This window comes from Rhinatrema bivittatum, chromosome 5, assembly GCF_901001135.1.
Source record: "Rhinatrema bivittatum chromosome 5, aRhiBiv1.1, whole genome shotgun sequence".
Taxonomy (NCBI): Eukaryota; Metazoa; Chordata; class Amphibia; order Gymnophiona; family Rhinatrematidae; genus Rhinatrema; species Rhinatrema bivittatum.
Genome location: NC_042619.1, coordinates 209,496,683 through 209,520,104, shown reverse-complemented (window position 1 = coordinate 209,520,104; position 23,422 = coordinate 209,496,683). Strand labels below are relative to the sequence as shown.

The 23,422-nt window shown below is 44.3% G+C and overlaps 1 protein-coding gene across 1 annotated transcript in view; it reads left to right on the top strand.

Annotated features, from left to right (window-relative positions):
• The window catches only part of TMEM47 (transmembrane protein 47), a 35,582-nt gene extending 13,015 nt beyond the window's left edge, over nucleotides 1–22,567 (top strand). Inside the window, exons 2-3 of the mRNA XM_029603107.1 lie at nucleotides 6,686–6,826; nucleotides 18,059–22,567. Of these exons, the coding sequence (XP_029458967.1) occupies nucleotides 6,686–6,826; nucleotides 18,059–18,207 (290 nt within the window). The 3' untranslated portion in view covers nucleotides 18,208–22,567. The remainder of the gene's footprint in view (nucleotides 1–6,685; nucleotides 6,827–18,058) is intronic.
• The last annotated feature ends 855 nt before the right edge of the window (nucleotides 22,568–23,422 follow it).

Sequence of the window (23,422 nt, the reverse complement as noted above, 5' to 3'; positions counted from 1 at the left end):
ATGCTGTATTCATACTTTATGTGTATCAGTGTGAAACCTGCAAGGGGCTTTGATGAAGATCTGCTCTTCAGCTGTCCCTGCTGTATACATGCTTTACCTGTATCAGTGCAGCAGCTGCATGGGGCTAGGAATACAATATAAAATAATCTCTATTGCACACAAACTAATGGGGACTGATTATATTCCGTAGTTTAATTCCATTCTAGGAACCTATAGCCCAACCTGTGTTCCGAGAACAGGCAGTAAGAATCTTTTTGGAGATACCCTTGATTAAAGTAGCATAATTGGGAATAACTAGAGAGAGAGAGTGTTTTCAGTGGTGGCGCCTGAAATGTGGAACTCCCTCCCAGAGCAGTGAAGTTTGATTTCCTGCAGCAAAATTTCAAGAAGGTTTTAAAGGCACATCCTGTTTAAGCAAGTTTTCGAGGCAACTCAAAATGCATGACAGATTTTTTTTAGCTGATATGGTTACTTATGTAGATGTTGGTCTTTAATTGTTTGTCTTTTGTTATGATATTGGTTTTAAACTGTTGTATGTATGCCGTGATCCGCTAGGAACCATAGGATGTATGCGGACTATATAACCATTTAAAATAAAAAAAAAAAATTATGAAGATCTGCTGCTCAGTTGTCCATGCTGTATTCATGCTTTTTGTGTGATGTGTGTTCTGAGGGGCAGGGGACTTTCAGGATGGTGATCAGCAGGGTGGAACCACGTCTGCTGATATTTATCATGGTGAGGAAGAGCTTTCCAGAAGTTTGGAAGCTAATACTTCTTTAAGGATGAAATGTAATTGGAACATAATCGGGGGACCTTAAGGATTTTGCTGGTTTAAACAGCCAGCTGTATCGTATAAATAGTTTTTTTGGTTCTGGTATTTTAAAGGAAGATTACTGTACATTTTTAATCGTATTTCTGTGACGTTTGTGTCATAACATCTGCGCAGTTCCTGTGGACCAGCTAAAGAAACTGCAGGCCCAGAATAACCTTTTTGGTTATTTGTTTACTCTTCCGTACAGGGTAATGTTAAGCTAAGCGGGACCTACAGTTCATTTTTGTCTGACTCCAAGAGCCCATGTGTGCCTTTCTCCTCCAGATCTGATTCTCTTTTTTTTTTAAAGATTTTTGATGGTTGTGGCTTTCGCTCCCCAACTTCTCACCATCATAGTTCAAGCCCTGAGTGCACCCAGCGTGAGCCGTCTTGTGTATATGAAATCTTTCTGCCCAGAATGCAAGGAGGAAGAAGATTAAGTTAGGAGGGATCTATGCAGAATGAAATGTGCGGGAGCATCTACTTGTATCCAGCAAATCCCCTTCTCTGACATGGATGAGCATTAAGCCTTTTTTTAAATTGTTTTTTTAAATTATTTTTTTTTCCATTTATTCAAAACAAAATTAAAAAAAAAAAAGCGAAATGAATAAAATGGTCAGTCGGGATGCGTTTTAAAAAGAGCCCCTCACACCCCTACACCCCTATCTGTGGGGATCTTCAAGGGCAATAGCCCCTGCCCCGCTGGTCCTGTTTTTCAAAAGGCGCCATTTTGAATTATTGCCGATATGCCACCGGGCGCCATTTTGTTCTACAGTGATGATGCCAGACAGCGCTGGCCTCAAGCCGGCTGGCACCTTTTTGAAGAGCAGGACTGATGGGGCAGGAGTAGCTGCCCTGGAAGACCCCATGAGTGGAGTGAGCGCTAAGTAGAAATCGGGGAGGGGCTTTAAAAAAAAACAAAACCCCAAAGAATTGAACACAGGGCTGGTGCAAGGGTATTAGGTGCTCCAGGCGAGCTTTCTCCCGCGCCCCAACCTCCCCTCCCCCCCCGACCCAAACACTTAAGTAAAAATTATACATTTAGAATAATAGATTTTATGTGAAAAAAGACATTCAAGGTATAGTTCTCTGAGATAAAAGTATCACTTACAGCAGTGCATGTCAACCAGAAAACCCTGCTAAAAGGCAAAAAAATAATTTGGATCCCATATGGTATTAGACCTATTGTAATGTGTGTTGGGTATAGGGTTGGTACTCAAAGCCATAAATACAGTGAATTACAATTACAATATAATAAACCTCCCATACCAACACAGCACTAAGTACCTCCACTCAAATAGTAACAACCTACCTATGAAAGGCAGTGCTGTAAATATTACAGCTGGCACCAAAACACCTCCCATTAGAAAACAGAACAAGCTCAGCTGCTATAGAATCCTACACAGAACTATACACTAGCTGAATACCTCAAGTTTGATCACACATGTAGAACACAGACAAATCCTCCCCAAACCGTAAGGTAAAAATTAAAAATATGCCAACAAAAACTGAACTGGAAACCATAATATTAGATTCTGAATGTAGCGCAACAGTGAGAAAACAGAAACCCTGCCATTCTTCATAAAACATCAAACAATAAAATGAAGAAATATAAAACATCAATAATACTAAAACTATACTAGTAAAGGGAATATTTCAAAATAGAAGACAAATAGAATGAAACTTAATAATTAAAAACTCATAAAAATAAAAAAATGTTCTAACTCCAAAACAAAAATTGAAAAGTAGTGCACTCATCAAATATTAACACCCAGTGATTAAAACCTAACAAGAATATGTAATGAATCACTCAGCATATCCGGGAACTTTTGATTTCCAGTTCCCTGAGATTGTTGTGGATTAGCTGATGGATGGGGAGTGGTGGATGTTGCGTACAAAATTTCTACTTTCTCATATACTCACACATAATTATATATGTTCATTCTCTTTCTCTCTCTCTCTCACATCCTCTCTCCCTCACATACATGCAACCTTTTTCACTCAGACAGGCCCCTTCGAACACAGACACATAGGTTCCTTGTCTCATTTGCACAGGCTCCCTCCCTTTCTCTCCCTCGTTAACACCATCGCTCTCATACACACTTCCTCATACAAGCTCCCTCTCTCTCTCACTCACACATTCCCTCAGAGGCTTCCTCGCTGTCTCACTCACATACCTTCCTTCTGTTTCTCTCTCATACACTGCCTCATATGGACATTCTGTGTCACTTGCACCCACCTCCTCTTCACACAGGCTTCCTCTCTCTCTGGCACACACACCCTTAGACAGGCTCCCTTTCTCACACACACACATGAACATATGCACTCTCACTCCCTCATACAGGTTCCCTCTCTCTCCGTGTCACATACACACGCATACAGAGGCATCCCCCCCCCCCCCCACACACACACACACTCTTCCAGTCTATCTCTGACTCACAGGATCTCTTGATCTCTCCTTCTTCCTTCTGCAGGAGTATGGGCTCTGCCCCCAGCTCTCCCTGTCCTAGTTCATCTTTTTTTGGCCATTCCCAGGCCCCCCCCCCCTCTTCTGCCGCGAGCGGGATGGGCTCCGTGGCTCCACACAGCTGCTCTTTACCGCCCCCTAATGGTTGGCACCCTAGGTGACTGCTTAATTCACCTAGAGGACGCGTCAGCCCTGATTGGGCAGGGTTTGTTCCCAGCAAGGAACAAGGCTAGCTCCCATTTTGAAAATGAAACAAAAAACCTAATTTTGTTCATTTTTCTTTTCATTTTCAGAATGAAATTAAGCAGGAAATTCCATTTCAAACAAAAGCACATCCCTAGTATCCCAAATCATCTTAGTCCCCCTGATAATCTGAAAATTTGGTGTGGATCTGATTCAAACCCCAGAAGTTATTAGGTGACACAGCAGCATGCGTGTGTTTGTGGAATGCCAGGATTTCCCTAAAAATGGATCCAGAAAAACTACCCGTGTCAGACTCCTCTTGCCCTCTTGACATGCCCTGAAAATTTGGTGTAGCTAGGATGCTGAGTGAGAGAGTTATTCCTGGAGGAAAAGTCTGTTAACCATTATAAAAGGAGAGTTGCAGAAATCCAATGCTTATTCTTGGGATAAGCAGCTTGAAATCTATCTGCCTCTCTTGGGATCCTGCCAGGTACTTTGTGACCTGGATTGGCCACTGTTGGAAACAGGATACTGGACTTGACCTTTGGTCTAACCCAGTATGGCCAGCCTTATGTTCTAATGATGCGCACGGGAACAGGAGGCTCACAAAAGCCTCCCTCCCTCTGAAAAGTAGAATAAAAATCCCCCTTTAAGGATCCCCTTGCACCCCCTGACATGTCCTGGACATTTGATGTGGATAGGATACTGAAGACAAAAGTTATTAGAGACGCACACCTACAGCCGATAAGCATCCCGAAGCCAGGCCTGTCGCCCTGTGCCCCTCATGGCTAGGAATGGCTCGGCTGCTCCAAGTTGGCTCTGTGGCTTAATGGCCACATAATTTACTGCTTTTGGGTGACCCCTCCCTAGGCAGGTGTATTTGAAAGAGATTCCCCGTGTTTTATTTAAAATGTGGATTACAGACATGAGACTGGAAAAGGTAAAAGTCGAGCTGGGGACCCTCACTCTTCACAAAAGGGGCGATGAGAGGAACACAGCCTTGGTCCAGTTAAGAGAGGAGCTAAGCTCGAGCAGGGCTCCGCCTGCTATAGGCTGGGTCTGACTAAGCCCTAAACCTTGGAATTCTGGACAGCCCTGATTAACGGAACCCCGGCAGATACCGCATACGCCTTGAGATTTCGTGAAGAGAGTATGGGTCTCCAGGGAATGAAAATCGTTGTAGGATTAATTGGTTATCGAACAAGGTGGGAAGATTCTTTGCATCTCCAGCACTTCACAGCAAATTAGTTCTCAGGGATGGGGGCCTGCTATTGTGAGCCATCTGTGCCGTTAATGATGCTCAGGCCAGGCAGACTCATCCGGCAACGGTGAGGAGAAAGCTGGAAGGGGCTAGGCCCCTAATCATTGTGAATAGTCTTTAATGGGATTTTGCCGAATGCTGACGAGGATGTGACCTGCAAATTAGGGAAGCCTGTGCTGAGAATTTTCTTGGTTTTTTGGGGGGGGAGGGGGCGTGTGGAATTGCTACAGTCCATGTTATCACTCCGCCCAGAAAGACTAATGTGCTGGGGGCTGGTACCTCTTACTTGATAAGAGCATCACCATGCACATGTTTGGTGAGAGGGAGGTGCTTTCACGTCAAATGCATGGGTGGTGGTAAGAGGCTCCTAGCCTGTAGCAGAGAGCTTGTATTTGCATTTTGTTAAAATGTACTAATTGCTTATGCCTAAGCCCTAAGCGATGTACCTAGCTGCATACATAGAATAAAATAACATTGAAATACCAAACTGTTGGAATGACAAAATACGTAGACAAAATGGGTACTAATGCCTGAATACAAAAAATGTTTGGATACAGGTATGTCAGATGCTCCCAAGACAGAATAACAGCATTAACAGTGGGTCTGCATGCCAGAGGGTATTTCCTGCTATAAAGGTTTCTGTATAAGCCTGGCTAAGCAGAAGGGACTTAAGCAGTGATTTAAAAAGTCTGCAGACATTCCATTTCTCTGAGTGCTTCAGCTTGACGTTGATACATATGGGCCCTGTCCGCCAGCTGACTGCACCCAGAGCTGCGCGTCGTGGGATGTGCAGGGGGGGCGCTGCGCCAGGCTGGCGATTCCCCCAGTGCCATCTAATGTGCTGATGCTATCACGTGGAAGGCCGCAGGCTTGGTTTACCGGCTCGGCTCGTCCATGTCCCATGCCGGCTGGGAATGAGAGATGCTGTGGAGGGAGTCATCAAAGTCTAGTGCTTGGATTCAGGGCCCATGATTGCAGGGTGGGTAAGTCCCTGGCTGAGGACTTTCGATGTGATGAGTGGGCTAGGTGGGGGGAAAGCCCCAGACAGTTGCCAACGAAGGCTCATGGCATCACAATCCCATCTGGGGCGATTCCGATTAAGGTGGACGTCCACAGGAGGAGGAAAATGCTTCGGGTACGGTGCGGCATCACACGGTGCAGTGCTGTACATCACCCAGAGGGAAAAGCATGAGCCTGGCTGCCTGCAAACCCTTGAGCTTTGAGGCCTGTGGCGCGCCCAACCCAGAAACAGAGAAGACAATAGCAAATAAAGCATAGGACAGGCTTTCCCCACTGCCCTAACTGGCAAAAAGATTCAGCAGCTAAGTACTTAAGTTTTGTGGAAGTCTGTGATGTAAGTCTGCACTGTACGTGACTCCTGGTGAGTCTTTTAGCTTAAGTGTGGGATGGAGTCCCCAGAATGCTTTGCATCTTTTCACTATGTGCTGCTTCTCCACCCCTCCCCTGCTTCCTGCCCTGTAGCCAAGAGACTACCAAGTGTGAAACTGGCATCCGACTTGGTGGCTTCTGTAAACACAGTACACGATGTGTCAAGACTGGATGGGGGAAAGGGAAAAATTATGCACGCCCTTAAACGTTAGCTGCGTTTGCACTAATGCAAAGATTCCTGCAGATGGTTACAAAGGTAGGTGCCAGGGCTCAATGGAAACAAATGAACTGCAGCCTGTGGCCTCCTGGTTTCATGTGTCTTGGGCTGGCATTACAGTGCGATCATCACAATACAGAGCTGCAAATTCAGGGACACCCCCCTCCCCCCCTGCCTTACTGGGGAAGCCCCTTGGCCTCCAAATTCCAATTGTAAGTGCTTTGAGGGGTAAGGAGTTAGTAGTCATAAAACTTGAAGCTGCCGTGGATGACGGTGTGGTGGCTTCCGTGGCCTCTTCCTCTGCAACCTTTCCACTGACGCTCCGTTTCCGTTGTCTCTTGTCTCCCCCCCCACAGACTGGCAGATTGCTACTCTGGCCTTGCTCCTGGGCGGTACAGCCATCATCCTCATTGCTTTCCTCGTCGGCCTGATCTCCATCTGCGTGGGCTCTCGGAGGCGATTCTACAGACCGGTTGCGGTCATGCTCTTCGCAGCAGGCAAGTAAAACCCTTACCCCCCCCTACAGGCCGATATGAAAAGCTTATGAGAAGGGCAGCTGAGTCCTGTGTTACACACTGCAGGCTAGAAGTACTCGCGTGCCATACTGATTTATGCTCGCTAAGAATATAGTTTTTTATACCAGGCAGTAATTGTCAAGCTTAAAACATCCAACCAATTAATCTCTTTGAATAGGTGGGAATTCTATGATCTGTTTCTAAAAGGACCTGCAGGGGGTGAAAGTTTGTCATCGTTAATATTCTCATTTTCAGCTTCATTTTCTAGAGGTTCAGTTTGATGTTTTATCGTTTTCTCTTTACCCACTTGAGACAGGCAAACACAATTCATAGCTGCGCACTCGTCTAGCAATAATTCAACATGCGGGGAGGGGGGGGGGGGGAAACAGGGTTACGTTCTGGAATGTTCATTTCTACCTCTGTACCAGAGGAAAAATCAATTTCATTGTGCCATTCATGCTCTCATGTATTAATTTAACACCTATCACACGCCAGGGCTTTTTATGGGCTTGGGACTGCAGATTTACATTTGATTTTCAGAGCACTCAGATCCAGCAGTTTTATACAGTCACGTGGAGCAAGCCGTAGGAAACGAGTCTGTAAAAATGAAAGCCCAGGCCAGAAGAGCTCTTAAATGCTGCACAGAGCTGCCACTGAGAGTCCTCGCTGCCTTTTGCATTCTAGTGTTTTTAATCTTGGCCAGTAATAGATTTGTATTTTCCTTCTGAGAGCCACTAAGCAATCTGCTGCCTTTAAACGTGCCAATCATATCTGTGTTATAACCAGCGGCACACGGTAATCCTGTCTGATAGCCGGTAATGAAGAGTTGCAGAACCGTCCAGTCTGTTTCAGGGATTAGAAAAAAAGCAATTTACAAGGATATGACTAGATGAGGTAGGGTGACCTGCAGCTTGGAGGTCTGGCAGAGTCTTCTGCTGCCCCCTGCTGCTTCTGTTGAGTACAGATGAACCTCGTTGAAAGCAAAAGGAAGGGCTCAAAGCCCTGTGCAGCTGTGCAGTGCCTGGAGGTTGACATTTTGGCCATGAAGCCAAACTCTCAGGCTTTCACTGCAAAGTGAAACCCTCTAATGTTGTAAAGCGGCACATTAGCCCAGCTGCCTTCATGCAGCCTGCCTGTGGTGACAGAGGCCCCCCGAATCTTCAGCACAGAACGTTTCCTGCACACACAGATCTGCTCTGACATGGCTGGCCTGGGAGAGAGGTTATTAATGGACCACACAGAAGGATCACAGTGGCGCTGCTTAAAACCTAAGACACCCACCCTCCCCATCATAACTGTCGCCCTCTCATTTCTTGCTGTTATTGTTTGAAGGAATTGGGCGATGAGGGAGCATGAACGCATAATGCCCGACATCTTTATAATGTGATGACGGCCAACGCTTTATTTGATTGCAAGGAATGTATTTTAGAATAAATTGTATGTGCAGAGCTCCTGAAAACTTTCATGCATTCTGGCTTCATTTTCTTTTACCCCCTTCTTTTCTCCCTCTGTATAAATCCCCTTTCCCCACTTACCCAAATAACACTCACTCTGTCTCTGGCCACGAGGGACGGAGCAAAGTCTCCTCTGACATTCAGCGCAAGCCACCATTCCACACCTTGGATCTCTAGCACCAGAGCACACGGCGCTGCAACATCAACCATAGGACCAGCCAGTTCAGGGTTCTGTGGGTTGTGTTTTGTTATTGGGATATGGTGGGCTTATTTATTTATTTATTTATTTATTTATTACTGTTTTTCTGAACCTTTTTCTTTCTGGGCCATAAATATTCTCTTTTTTTTTTTTTTTGAACCATCATTTTCATGTTGGGTTTTCAGCCGAATTGGAACCAGGGCTGGGATGTGGTGCAATGAGCCTTCATTTGCAAGTGCCTGGAAATTTTCCTACCTCTATTTTATACATAACCCCACCTCCACCACCGCACCCAACACACCGAGAGGCTGGTTAACATGCATTAAAATCTCTCTTAACGCTCATTATTTCGCTCCCTTGATCTTCAGTGCAGAATCGATGCAAAATTAGTAATGAGCAGCATGGTAATGTAAATTAGTTCATTATCTATGCGTGCATAGCTGAATGACGCCTGTTAAAACATGCAAACACACAGCCATTACTTCAAGCAGCTTAACTACACCTCGTGAAGATACAGTTTAATTTTTGTTGCCTTAACTTTAGCATATTAATACTAACAATGCACAATATTTACTATAGAGCTGATTTGCTTGCAATTACCATGGGTTGTTATTAAGAGATAATTAACTTGGGATAATGACCCATGTTATTTATTATTATTTATTTATTTATTTATTTATTTAACAGTTTTATATACCGAATTTCTTGTAACAGGTTACAAATCAAAACGGTTTCCATAATAACAATAACAGTGCCTCAAACAGTGCAATTACATAAAAGAGAGGAATACAGAACTAGGATCCTGAAACTGTTGAAACAAACCAGGGTATATATATAGCGAACTATGATACATGGCTGGTAGAGAATGGTTAGGTTAAGACCGTGGTATTGGCAAAGGGCCTTGGGAATTGGGGCTAAAGTAGGACATATAGCAGTTGACTGAATCGAGAGAAAGCAGGCAAGAGTCAATGAGTTACTGGTGATAGAGTTGATTTAAGATCATCTGGCGTATGATTCAGCAAAGGCCTGCTGAATCAAATGTTATCACCATTTAGTAAACCGGCCTCCTATTCTGCCAGGGTTTTGGGTCAGAGGCCATGCACCAGGATTCCTTCCAGAGCCCTGCAGTCGCCTATTAAGCAATGACCACAACTCCCATCTCCACCCTCTCCATTAGGGGCTGTGAGTACTCCCTCCTCAGGAGCTATAGGCCCAAACTGCCCAGAGATTGAACCGGGGGCTTTCTGAATGGCAGTGCACAATACTTGCCACCGGAGCTGGTTCAATGTTCTCTTTCTTTATTAACCAGTTTAAACACTAGAACCACTGAGATTGGCTACACCCTAGAATCACTGCATGCATGCTTTCATGCACCTATGATTTAGGCTCTCTAACTGAAAGAAAAAACATGATATTTGTGTAAAAATTGATGCTCAGTAATAAATACAGACTAGAATTAAGCATTTTATCAAATTATTTCTTAGTTTTGATGGTACGGTCTCTGACAACAGTGATTTCTTTACTGTTAGTATCATATGACTTATAATAAAGGAACTCTTTGTAGGATTTTGGTTTGTTGTTCAAGTGAATATAAAACTAGATGCAATAACCAACAAAATACTTAAAAATATCGACTGCATATACAGTAAAATCTAAAAACGTATTATAAACCTCTGGGAGTGGCTAACACTCTAGAAAGCTGCGTGCATGAAAATATGCAACCATATTTTAGGTTCTGTAATTGAAAAAAACTTAATTACTTACAATCCAAATTAAAATATCTTTCACATTTTAACAGCTGTTTTTACAGATATTTGATGGCATTTTTCACATCAAAGTACAGTTTCACTAGAACTGCTGCAAGCATAATTGAGAAGTGTAAAGGCTCGCACAGTGTACATGATTGCAGCAGGTTGCAGTTCCATGACTTTTCATCATTTATGACTGACAGTAGCGTACATAATCCACAATGTAATTCAAGCTGGGGCTACATATATTATATACATATATACCTTACTTAATCTAATCAGGCCTGAACAGATGCTTCTGTGAATTATTGCACAAGAAAGCACAAGTGCTTTTTTGATAAGACACTGAGCAAATTCTAAAGGTTGATCAGACAGACTGAAGATTTGCTGCAATCATGTCACACAATACCGAACATAAAATGACCTAATTACAACCTTTGCCAACAACAGGCCAATTCAGTAAAGTCCACGGGAGAGCCGGCGCTCCGAGGCAAGTTCCCACTCTCCCAACGTGTCCCTAGCGCCTCCTTATTGGCGGAAGCGGCGGCTGTCAGTGGGTTTGACAGCTGATGCTTAATTTTACCAGCATCGGTTGTCGAACCCGCTGACAGCCACGGGTTCGGAACACGGACGCCGGCAAAATTGAGTGTCCGTTTTCCGGGCCGCGGGCAGATTTTTTTTTTGGGAGGTTTTTTATTTTTTTTATTTTTGGGGACTCCGACTTAATATCGCTATGATATTAAGTCGGAGGGTGTACAGAAAAGCAGTTTTTTCTGCTTTTCTGTACACTTGCCCAGTGCTGGCCGAAATTAACTCCTTTGGCAGGAATTAATTTCTGAGAGTAAAATGTGCAGCTTGGTCGCACATTTTACTTTCTGTATCAAGCGTGACTAACTAATAGGCTCATCAACATGTATTTGCATGTTGAGTGCGCTACTAGTTTTGGGGGGGTTGGCCGTGTGTTGTCCACGCGCTATTTCCCCTTGTGGAAAACGCGCGTCCAAACAGCGGCTAACGGTGCACTCGGCCTGAGCGAACAGTTCTGTATGGGCCTGAAAGACTAACACTGGCTCATCAGGATCAATGAGAATAAACAAGGCAGATACAGAGAGAAAGGAGAAAAGGCAGAAGGTGTGATGAGTCAGAGGTGACAAGTCTGTAAAAGTTTGAAAACTTCCTGTAATGTAACATGTTTGCACATCTCAAATACAGTATTATTACTATACCTACCTTTGTTCTCTCTATTGGAACACTCCCTGGGAAAGTGAATCCATGACCTTGTGTGTCATCAGTTTTTGAATTGCTATTTTAAGTTTTATTAGTGTTTATGGTACTATTTTATGTTTATTTTATGACACTGTAAACCGTCTTGACTTTTATAGTATAGTTTTATGTTTATTTTATGAAATGTAAACCTTTGTGATGGAATGTCTCTAAACCAGTGGTTCTCAACCTTTTTTCTGTCGGGACACACCTGACAGATGGTTCTCACATGCGTGACACATTGACTCATGATTGTCACGGGGCTAGATGTAAAAGTACAGTTTGCATCCACGGGAACCCCCCTGACCCACAATAATGGATGTAAAGCAGAATTATGACATTCCCTGTACAACCACTCACCATACAAAAAGATATGCTAGTTCTAGTTTCATCTCAGTAACAGCAATGCAAACTCCTACTACCAGGCTCAATGGCCCTACTTATGAAAAGACAGCAGTTTATCACCAATGCATGTCCTCTTAAGAAAATACAACAAATAAGACTGATACAAATGCTTACATGCTAGTAAAATACCTCACCTCGGTCACATACACAGAACAGACCTAACGTACTCCCAGGATCTCCAGTAATGCATTATGGAATGCACTCAAGCAGTAACAACCCTACCTATGAAAGGGAAACACTACAAATATTAAATCAGGCCCTAAACACCAATATACCTCCTATTAGGAAAACAGAACTAGCCAAGCAGCTATAGATCCCAACACAGAAATAATTGTATAACTATACTAATAAGCAGAATAAATGTTTCACAACAACTATGAACAGAATAATATCCAACAATTAAAAACTCATAAAAAGTATTTAAAATTCTCCAAACACCAATAAAATATTTCAAAACTGCAGACACATCACATAATATTTGGTAATTAAAATGGCAGTCAATCAAGAGAAATAAACTTAAAAGCCACCTTTACTAACCCCCTCCAGCAACTCTCCTACTCCTCTTCAATGCAGGCCAGTAGCACACACCAGAAGCAGTAATGGCTGAAGCTCTGTACTCATGGTCCTCTTCCTTAGGGCCCATGAGTCTCTGTCTCTCTCTCACTCACACACACACACACACACACACACATACTAGTCACACCCCCATGACCAGTTTCTGTCTTTCACACACCAATCATCTCCCAACCTGTCTTTCTCTCACACACACACACACACATACACACACACACACACACACACACACCAGTCACCTTCCCGAACAGTCTCTCTTTCTCATGCACACACACACAGGCTTCCTACTCCCATGTTCTATCTTACATATACAGGCTTCTCACTCCCATGCTGTGTCTCACACACACCCACACACCCAGGTTTCTCACTCCTATGCTAGCTCTCCCTAAATGCACAGGCTTCTCATTCCCCATAATCACTTTCTCTCACACACACACACACACACACACACACACACTCCAGTCATCTCCCTGACCTGTCACTTCCATTGTCTCTACACACATCACCTCTCTGACCAGTTTCTCTCAATTACACACATGCTCTCTCTCATGGTCTCAATCAAATGCTCTCACTACCACAGGCTGTCAGTCACAGTTACACCTACACACGCTCAATCACACATACATTCTCTCACTACTGGCTGTCTCTCTCTCTCCTGACCCCCTCCCCCCCCCAGCACAAATGGTAGCCGCAGCAAGCCTCCTCCTCCAGCCCCCGCAGGCCAAGAAAAGAAATCCCATCGGCCACGGGAGGCTAATTCTGCTGTCTCCTGTGCCGATTTCTGGCTGCTTCTGATTTTGCTCGGGGCCAATGCTGCCGCCACTACCTTTTCGTGCCGCATGGCTCTTTCTTCTTCCCCGCGCACCCCACTGCACATCACTTCCTGTTCCGGGCAAGGGGCAGGTACGGAAAGAAAAAAAGACCCCTGCCGTATTTGCCAGCTTCAGTGACACTGCTCCATTCCCATCAGACTTGAACGTTGCTGATAGCCCGGGCAGCAGTGGAAGTTGGTCCTCTCCTCGCTCGGTGAAAATAGGAGGGAAGACCGGTAGCATGCGACACACCTGCCGCTGCGTGGCGACACACTGGTGTGTCGCAACACACTGGTTGAGAATCGCTGCTCTAAACGACGGTATATAAAATGTTATAAATAAATAAATAAATAAAAATTATATGATGACCTTCAATTTCTGAAACTTTTAAACCCCCCCCCCCCCCTTTTCCAATTGGCTCCACATATGTTCACCCTCTAGAACAGACAGCGACTCGTGCGCCAGTCAATGTTTCCTTCTTTCCGCTCATCCTGATTCATCTTCTGAGGCACTTTGACTTCTGTCTGTACTCTTGCTATATCTGGCTGTACTTACCTGGCTTAGGAGCCTTGAACTGCAAAATTTGGCACTTGGATTTAATCAAACAGCTGTCCATCTACTGTGCCATTAATGAAAAAATAAATAAAAATAAAAGAATTGTGGACCAGCTTTGTAGCACATTTGTATGTTTCTAATAAACCTGTTCCAAATCTCTGAAAACAGAGCAAACTTATTGACTCTTAGTTTCTCAGCAGAAAGCGAGACACACCCAGAAATTCTTTTGCGCGAGGGAACAATGAGAAGAGAGAAAGGAAAAATAAATAGAAGATAAGTAGCCCAAAACTAGAATAACAATCATAAAAAATTGTTATTCCCCCACTCCACCAACTGTCCCTTCCCCAACCTTCCCACCGCCCCTACACCCTTCCAACCCACAATGACTGTCCTCGACTTAACCTCCTCCAAAGAAGTTGAGAATATCCTTAGAAAACTCAAACCTTCCTCCCATCCCAATGACACCATCCCCTCGAAAGCTCTTCTAGCCATCCCTAACTTCATAGCCAGAGCTATAGCTGATCTCATCAACTGCTCCCTCGCCCATGGGACCGTCCCAGATTCACTCAAGCATGCGGTAGTCAAACCCTCCTAAAGAAACCCTCCTTGGCCCGAAGACCCTGCCAACTTTCACCCAATCTCTAACCTCCCTTTTATTGCCAAGCTAATGGAAAGAGTTGTTAACGCACAACTCATGGACTTCCTTGAAAGTCATGCGATCCTCCATGTCTCACAATTCGGCTTCCGAAAACACTTTAACACTGAATCGCTCCTCCTCTCTCTATCTGACCACATTCTCAGAGGCATGGGCCAAGGCCAACAGTTACCCTCCTTGCCCTCTCGATATCTCGGCAGCCTTCGACACCATTAGCCATCAACTCCTCTAGCTCGTTGGAAAACATTGGCATCACAGGCCTAGCCCTTGCCTGGTTCAAATCTTCTATTGAGCAGAAAGTTCTCTATCAAAATCGGTAACACCACATCCACCCCCCACCCTCTAGATCAAGGAGTCCCACAAGGTTCATCACTTTCATCCACCCTCTTTAATATCTACATCACCCCTCTGCCAACTCCTCTCTGATCTTAAACTAAAGTTCTGTCTCTACGCTGACGATGTCCAGATCATCATTCCCATCCTCAACTCCATCTCTGATGCCCTAAAGCACTGGGAAGCTGCCTCACAGCCATCAATTCCTTGCTCACCAACCTACCCCTTGCTCTCAATACAAATAAAATCGAACTCCTGTTTATCTCCTCCCATTCTTTCCCCTACACCCCCCCATCGATTGACCCCAAGCTTAACCCTCAGACAGCCATTTGTAAAGGACCTGGGAATTCTCATCGATCATCAACTAAACATGAAGAACTACATTAACTCCATCCTTAAAGCAGGTTTCTTCAAACTTAATGTACTTAAAAAACTCAGACCTCTACTATACAACCAAGACTTCCGTACAATGATCCAAGCCACCATACCCTCCAAACTGGGACTACTGTAATGCACTTTTCCTAGAGCTCCCCTACTCCACTAGCCTCCCTTTTTCCCTGTTAGCCCCGACCCTTAAAACCCCACTGAGATGCCTAGAATTTTTAATTTAATTACTTGCACACCATCCATAGCAGAAGTAAATTTACATGGCAGGGGATCCTGGCACGCGCTTGTGTGTGTAAGTACTTACACGCTGGTTTCGTTGTGAAATCCAGGAATGCCTATTCACTGCCCAGCCCATGTTCCCTCCCTGCCCCTTTTTTGAAATTTCTATTTGTGTGCTCAGTGGGAGATACGCATGAAATCGGGTGGCTTTTAAAATTCGCTCAATGCTACTTGGGTATGCATCTCCCAATTCTGGTGCACACAGGGATTTTAAAATTTGCCTGTTAGTATCCCATCCAGCCCCATCGCCTTATCTACTTTAAGTTTAGAAAGCTCCTTACAAACACACTGTTCTGAAAATCGATTGAGGTTTACCTCACTTCCAATCCTATTTGTGTTTGTTTTAAGTGGTCTTGCTCAACACCAAACAGAAATATTTTTTAAGCAGTTTTGCTTTTTCTTCATCAGCCTTTACATTTTCTCCCCCTTCACCTCTGAGTCTCACAGTGCTACATTTGCACTTCCTCCTATCACTACCATATCTAAAAAAAAAAAATTGTTTGTGCCTTGTTTTACCGTATTTGCTATTTTTTTTTCTTTCCTGACTACTTTTCCAGCTTGTCTTAGCTTTTCCAGATAGTGTCGCCTGCCTTCCTCTTTCTGCGATCTCTTGTAGTGGATGAGTGCTAACCTTTTCCTCCCTTACCTTTTCAGCTGCTCTTTAGAAAAACCGTAGTAGCCTCTTTTTTCCTCTTTTCCTAATTCCTAACAAAAATGTTGGTTGCCCGTTATAATATCTCCTTCAGTTTTGCGCCCGCTGCCCCTCTCCTTCCCCTAGATTTTCCCATCCAGCTAACAACTCCCCCATATTAGCAAAGTTCATTTTCCTGAAGTCTAGGACCCTCGGCTCTGAATGAACCTTCATCTCCTGTGCTCTGATACTGAACCACAGTACATTGGGTTTGTCATAAAGGCATGAAGCATCTATCCCTGGTGACAGCACAGCACCTTTTATGTGTAATGTTCGGACTGGCCACATAGGAAGAACATTCGGAACTCCATTTATTATACCTCAGGAATGCTGAAGAAATCCTATCCATACACACAACAGGCAAGAGTCAATAAAGTCCATTCTACCGATTCCACCTTGTTGTGTGTTTGCTGTCAGCCATCTTGGATCGGTTACCGGTTTGTTTCCTTTGAAATCCTATCCATTACACCAACTTTTAGTTTTACTATTAATTTTTTTTTTTTTAAGACAGGAAGAGCCCTCTGTGTTCAAGTTCAGTTCTGAATGTCACTACTCCACCCCAAGAAGAGTAAATTGTGGATGTTTTAACTGTAAACTGCCTAGAAATGTTGATAGACTGTTAACACTTTTTTTTTTAAATGAATAAATAAATTCTTCCTGGGGAATGCACGTCTTGCATGCTTGGACCCTCCTATAAGAGGGCAATGATCCAGCAGCATTACCTCCCACTCTGGCATTAATTCACCTCTATTTGGCAGACTGCAGAGTGTTCATGAATGGTTTACTAATCACAAGATGCCCGTGGCAAGGTCTACATTCTGTTTCTCTGTCTCATTCTCCTTTTCTTAATGAACTCCATTTCTCTCATCTTTCTGCCCACTTTATCTTATCTCCCACCAACTTCCTACTCATTGTCGTAATAATGGTGTTACATACTTATAAGTTCCACACATATCAACTCTGGTTTTCTCTCATCTCCTGCCCCACACCAAGAGAGCTTTCTTTTCCCAAAGAAAAAAGTAAGGAAGAGATCTAGGAAATTGTATTGGCATGACAGATTTATCCATGAGTTGCCAAAAGCACTTTATAAACAGGCCGATGCAATATCACGTGCTCAGGCTAGCGCACAGGTTAACCCGCAGTTGGACGCGTGTTTTGAATGTGCGTGCGGTACCCTGATGTAATAAGGGTATCAGTGAGTCCAAAGCAGCGTGTAGCTAATAGTGCTCATCACATGTAAATGCCATGTGATGCTATTAGCTAGTACCCCGATGTAAAAAATAACCGTGCGCCTGTTTTGCACATTTTAACCCTCAAAAAGTAATGCCAGCCCCAGAGCTGGGGTTAAGTCTTGAGGAGCCCCAAAAGTTGAACAGAAAAGCAGAAAATACTGCTTTGCTGTGGTTCCTCCGACTTAATATTGTCGCGACATTAAGTCGAAGGAACCACAGAAAGCAGCAACATGGGGAAAAAAAACCCAAAACTTGAAGGTGGTGAGGTTCAGAAAATGGACACTCAATTTACAAGCCTCCATTTTCCTGACCCACGCACAGCCATTTCTCCGGGGCGCCCGATGCCGAGGCAGCGCTAGGGATGCACTATTTCCCCCGGCTCCTCCTTTTTAACGCAGTGGCTCATTAGCATACTGCATCGCGCGCCTGGGAGAGGTGGATGGGGGCGCTTTAGGACAGCGGGCGTTCAGTCACGAGCGCCCGTTTTCCGCACGCGCCCATATTGCATGCATCGGCTTGTGCGCAAAAGGACCTAGGGAACACCTTTGTTCCTGATAATTCAGTCTATTAATGTTGTCACCTGTGTGCTTCAGAGAAGGCTCATCTCTTCCGTTTGATTCTCTTCCAGTTGTCCTTCAGGTGTGCAGTCTGGTTCTGTATCCGATCAAGTTCATCGAAACAGTTACCTTGAAAATCTACCACGAGTTCAACTGGGGCTATGGCCTGGCCTGGGGTGCGACTATATTTTCATTTGGGGCGCCATCCTATACTGCCTGAACCCTAAGAACTATGAGGACTATTACTAGCACCGCTGCTTCCAGATGGAAGGAAGCGACCGGAGGGATTATTTCATCTTTTTCTAACTCGCAGTTTTCTACAACACTTCTGGCGTGGTCAGCCATCCACCCTTGTTGATTTCATCTTCTTTTGCCTTTTGGCTGCCAACTGCATAACCAGCTCTTTACATCCATTTACTAAAACTGCAGAGACACTTCAAGAGAGCGGGTAATTCTGCTGGCTGCTGATCCACGAATGAGTTTGGCTGCAGGTGAAAGATTGATGTGACAGTTACCATCGTGCAAAAAACAAAAAAAAGCTAAGTAGATATGCATCTTTTGAATGAAAATGTAATCTTTGTGCATTGCACGCAGGGGAGCGGGTAATGCAGGCTGCAAGGTGAATTTCCCTACACCGGGAAGGATCCGAGCGTTGCGGAAAAGTGAAGAGCAGTGGCAGATGCACCACGCTGAGCTGGCCACGCTGGCTCTTTGCAGCGGAGAAGCCCATGAAGAGATGATGAGGGGGGCGGACGACAGAAGAGAGCAGCGCCTTCCTGACGTGTTACCAGCGTTCAGCATCCCAGGCCAGCGCTGGGAGGTGTCTTTGTGGGTACTGTCGGCCCCACATCGCTCTTCCAGCTCTGATGGAGTGGTGGAAGCCAAAGCCTGGAGCCGTGGATGTTTCGTTGTGGGACTGGAGCTTGTGTCTCTGCCATTGGGAGAAGCATTAGGGACGTGAAAGGAAAATGCAGACATGTGCTGCGTTTGACCTAAATACTCTTTTAATCCATTTCCAAACTTTAAAATGTATCAAAATATTGAACCAATGAGTTGTCATTTTTAAAGGGGGTATGTATGTGTGAGTGTGTTTTTACACACACACACACACACACATTATCAAATATTGCATCTAAGAATAGTAAATTGATTTGTGCTAACGTGGGCTAGGCACTAATTGTGGATATGTATCCCAAATCCTAGGTTTCTAAATCCATCTTGCTTTGTGCTCTGTTCTGATGTTCTGATATCAGTAGATGAGCTCTAAGGAGAGTTACTAAATTCCTCACAAATAGTAGTTCGGGGAATGGCAGAGTTTGCTAGAAAGCTTATTACAGCAGCAAGAAAAATGGTCTTTTCTTTTTCCCCTTGTAAGCAAATTTCTTCTTTGCATTTTTAAGTTTAAGCTGAAATGATGACCTTCACAAGGCCGCCTTGTTATGTAGTCAGAATTCGCCTGGCTTGGACTTTCTCCAGCACAAGCCACCCCACCAAGTGAAGGCCTCAGGAGATGGCACCAACGGGAAAACCTCAGGAATGCCGGGAGGAGAGGTCTGGGTTTACATCAATTCATGTTGCTTTAAATCTCTCTTCCAGGGTGGGGGATGTATTTAATGAGGTTAGTGTGTGGACTTTTCATGTGATTGTGTATCCTCATCCATTCACACGGGCATAGACTAATAAAATTGAGTCCTTAGCAGGAAATAGAAGCATCAATGTCTGCGGCTTGGCCCGCCTCTGCTCCCCACCCACCAACCCATCCTTGACCCCCCACCCCCCCAAACAAAACTGATTCTTCTCTCTCGTGCCAAGCCGAACATAGGCGTTCACAATGGCCTATAAAATAAATAAAAACATTCAAAGTTGAGGGCAAGTGGTCTAGAAAATTCTGATTTTCATCTGAACCAGGTTGGAATTGGTCAAATAAGAATGCACAAAAATACTCGGGTTGAGGAGTCGCTAAATTATATTTGTATTTCTGATGGCAATTCTTTAAAGCCTGCCCCAGGAGGTGGCCATCCTTCTTTAAAATAGATGTTGGCGTTGCCTGCGCTAGGCAGGTCTAAGACTTACAAGACAGTATGTTCACAAAGTACGGGGTAAAAAACCCCACATCTTTATTTCCACAGCTCAGTGCAAAGAGATGGGAAGTCAGCTCGAATCTTTCAGGAAATGATGTTATTAACCAACAGCCTCTCTCTCTCTCTGTGTACTGTCAGTCCCCTGAACTCTGCCTCCCATTAAAACTTACCGTGTATCGTTAAGGGGGAAATTAAAAGTGCCCAATCCGAAGCAAGCCAGCTTCCAAAATCAGTACCTTGCCCTACTGCTATGCCGTATAGCATTTGTGTAGGAAGCTACAGGGAATAAGCACATCCTGGCTGATGCTTCGGTGTCCTATCTGGTGAGGCAGTAGGACAAAGCGTGAGATACCGAAGGAGTCCAGCGTGTCATCTGGAGGGCATTGCTAGCTCACAGCCTGCCTAGAAATGTTTCACTCTCATCATAACATTTCTGTGGAAGCTAATGAAAAAGTCACACGCCTGTAAGGAATTCCTTAGGGTTTTCTTAAGGAGCAAGTCGGGGTTCTCCGCAGCATAGCTCACCTTAGAGCAACGTCTTGACTAATGAGAGTTTGTAAAGTGTGTGGTAGATTTTCCTTCCGCTCGGGCCGAGCCAGGGTATGAGGTGGTGGAGAATGGGGATGTTTGGAAGGTTTACAATTCCCAAGATTGTGCAGGAAGCAGGAGCAGTGAAATGTTGGGTCAGCAGATCATGGATGTGTTACCTGCTTACTGGAGAGAATTCTGACTGGGAAGAGGGAAACATGATAGGTAATGGCATATAAGGAGCACTTGGGCCTCACCCCAGTTTGCTGCTCTTCTCTAGGATCTGCCGTACTTCCTGCTGGCCCAGACTGGCCACTTCCCGAGATGGGATGTTGGACTTAACGGACCTTTGGTCTGACCTAGCATGGCACTTCTATGTTCTTATATCCCCGCTGGCAATTGTACAGTCTTCACTGCCTGTAGGATCCTGCGCCTTCTCTAAGCCAGTCTTGTCTTCCCTCCTTTTTCTTCCGTTCTAGGTAGAGCAGAATACCAAGTTCCCAAAGGAAAGCAGAACCCAGCCCCCCTCCCCGGGTCTTTTTCCTAACCTGAGATGGGCACAAGAATACAACTCCATTGCCTCCAAATGCACTAATAGACGTGAAATGCTTTTCTGTTTGTCCACATAGTACGGGAGTGGGTGGACAGAGTAGGCTATGCAAACATTGGCGGAGTTCCTGTTATCACAGTTTCCATTTTCTCCCACACATAAAGATTTAGCACCCTGGGAAAAGTCAGTTTGAGTGAACTGGTGCTTCCCTGCAGTACATATAGTATACACCAAATGTGATGCTTTAAATTGGACTGCTATTTTAGGAAATGAGTTTTGGATTAGCAATGGAGATTGATCCCCCAATAAAGAATGAGTTTGATAACAAATATATATATAATATATATATATTTTTTTCCTCTCATAACAGCAAATTTGTGTTATGTGAAAGACATTACACTTCCCTGAAGCCGGATTGTAGATGTGGGTTGCTGGTAGGTCAACGCCAAACCTGCGTAGTTATATCAGGATAGAATGGGCAGAGAGCATATGCAGTGTGTGTGGTAGAAGTAATTTTCTGGAAAACATATAACGTTATCCAGAAATATTTCAATAATATCCAAACCTGTTATGTTTTATTTCTAGAGATGGGCCAAAAGAATCCCTGATTTTAGATTGTGATCCAAAACCCAAACTACAATCCACAGGCCTGTCGTGGCTTTGGCCGTTCTTGGCCCGATATTTCTTGTTTTAATTGGATCTTGGGCCAGGATCCACTGAGCCCCGCCAGAGAGGGAATACTTGGGCAGGGTTTTGAGTCACAGCCGCAGATATTAGCTTCCGGTCCACAACTAGATGCCTTCCCGAGACGTCAGGATTCCAGCAGTGAAAGCCGATTGAGTGCAGGGTTTTGATGAAAGCCCACCCTCGGAAGCACAGAGTGAAACCGGTTTTGTCTCCTGTTACATAGTGGGGATTTACTCTAGCATCACGTGATTTGCAGTATGGACGTGCGCCATACTCTTTCCACTTTAGTTGTACTTGGCTTTTACCTCACTCGCACGTTGGAAAACCTCCGACTCATCCTCCACTTTTATTTGAGGTGGTGGCATAATGTTGCCAGCAGGGCTAGTGGTGGTGTCGACACCAAGCGCACGTAACCTCTCTCAGATCTTGCACAACCATGTTTTAGCTTTTGTAAGCTCAACGTGTACATTTCAAAAGACAACTCTAGAGAGACCCTATGTGTTTGAATTATAAAATGATATATATGGATTAGCATGTGACTGTCTACTATTAAACATGCAATTAACTGACTGGGAAGTGAAGTCTAACCTTACGTAATTTATTCAGACGGTATTTTTGTACAGAACAGTGCACACTAACCGATTTGCCTCTGTGTCCTCTATAATGCCTAAAACTGTGCCTAGAGATTTCATTTCTGTCTTTAAAAAAAAAAAATTAAATATATTTCAAACTGCTCTGTGGTGCCACCGTTTCTAGTGTTGCTCTGCATTTGTTTTGCCTTAAGGGGCAGAATTGGTGATGATGAAGTCATCCAGCATGTTCTAGGGCTACATTGTGGTCACTTTTTTTTTTTTTTTGTAATTAATTTGTGGTTTGCTTCTCTTCTATCCTTTTGGCTTCATTAACTTGAAGGACATGATGCAAGTAATGGGACTGACTAAAGCTTGTTCATACCTGTGGAGCAATGAAAAGGATCTGGGCAAGGGGATGGTGGAAGCGTTGCTGTTGCCTCATATTTGCATATGTTAGTTGCTGCACCATGGCTGTGTAAGCAAACGCCCTGCACTTTTCCAAGTTGTACTGTGCCAGCCCTGAGAGTGTCCCTTCAAATAAAATCTGTCAGAAACCTGACTAAGCAGGGGGACATGAGGGGGAGTGGTGGGATTCGTGTGCAAGTCAAGACTTGACTGTCCTGGAGTTCATTATTTACGTTGTGTTGCCAGCTGTAGCTGTACATGCTGGTGGGGACAGAGAGACACCTCATTTACTGTCTGGCCAGATTCATTACAACTGGGGCAAAGTCTGGAAACAGTAAAATGCTGAAAGGTCTGGGAAGCTCATGGGACGCTGTATAACTGGGACTGGGCAAATCGTGCACATGTGATAGTGCCCACCCGTTAGACACAGTTTATCCTGTTGCTGCTACAGAAATTAATGTGAATGACAATGGTACATTTACAATTCACTGCATAGAGGGTGATTCTGTGGAGAAATCTTTGAAATGGCTGCTGCCCCCAGATGGAACTGTCTTGGTGTTAATGTACAAATGCAGAATCAGAAATAGTTTGTGCTTACATGGAAAGAGAAGA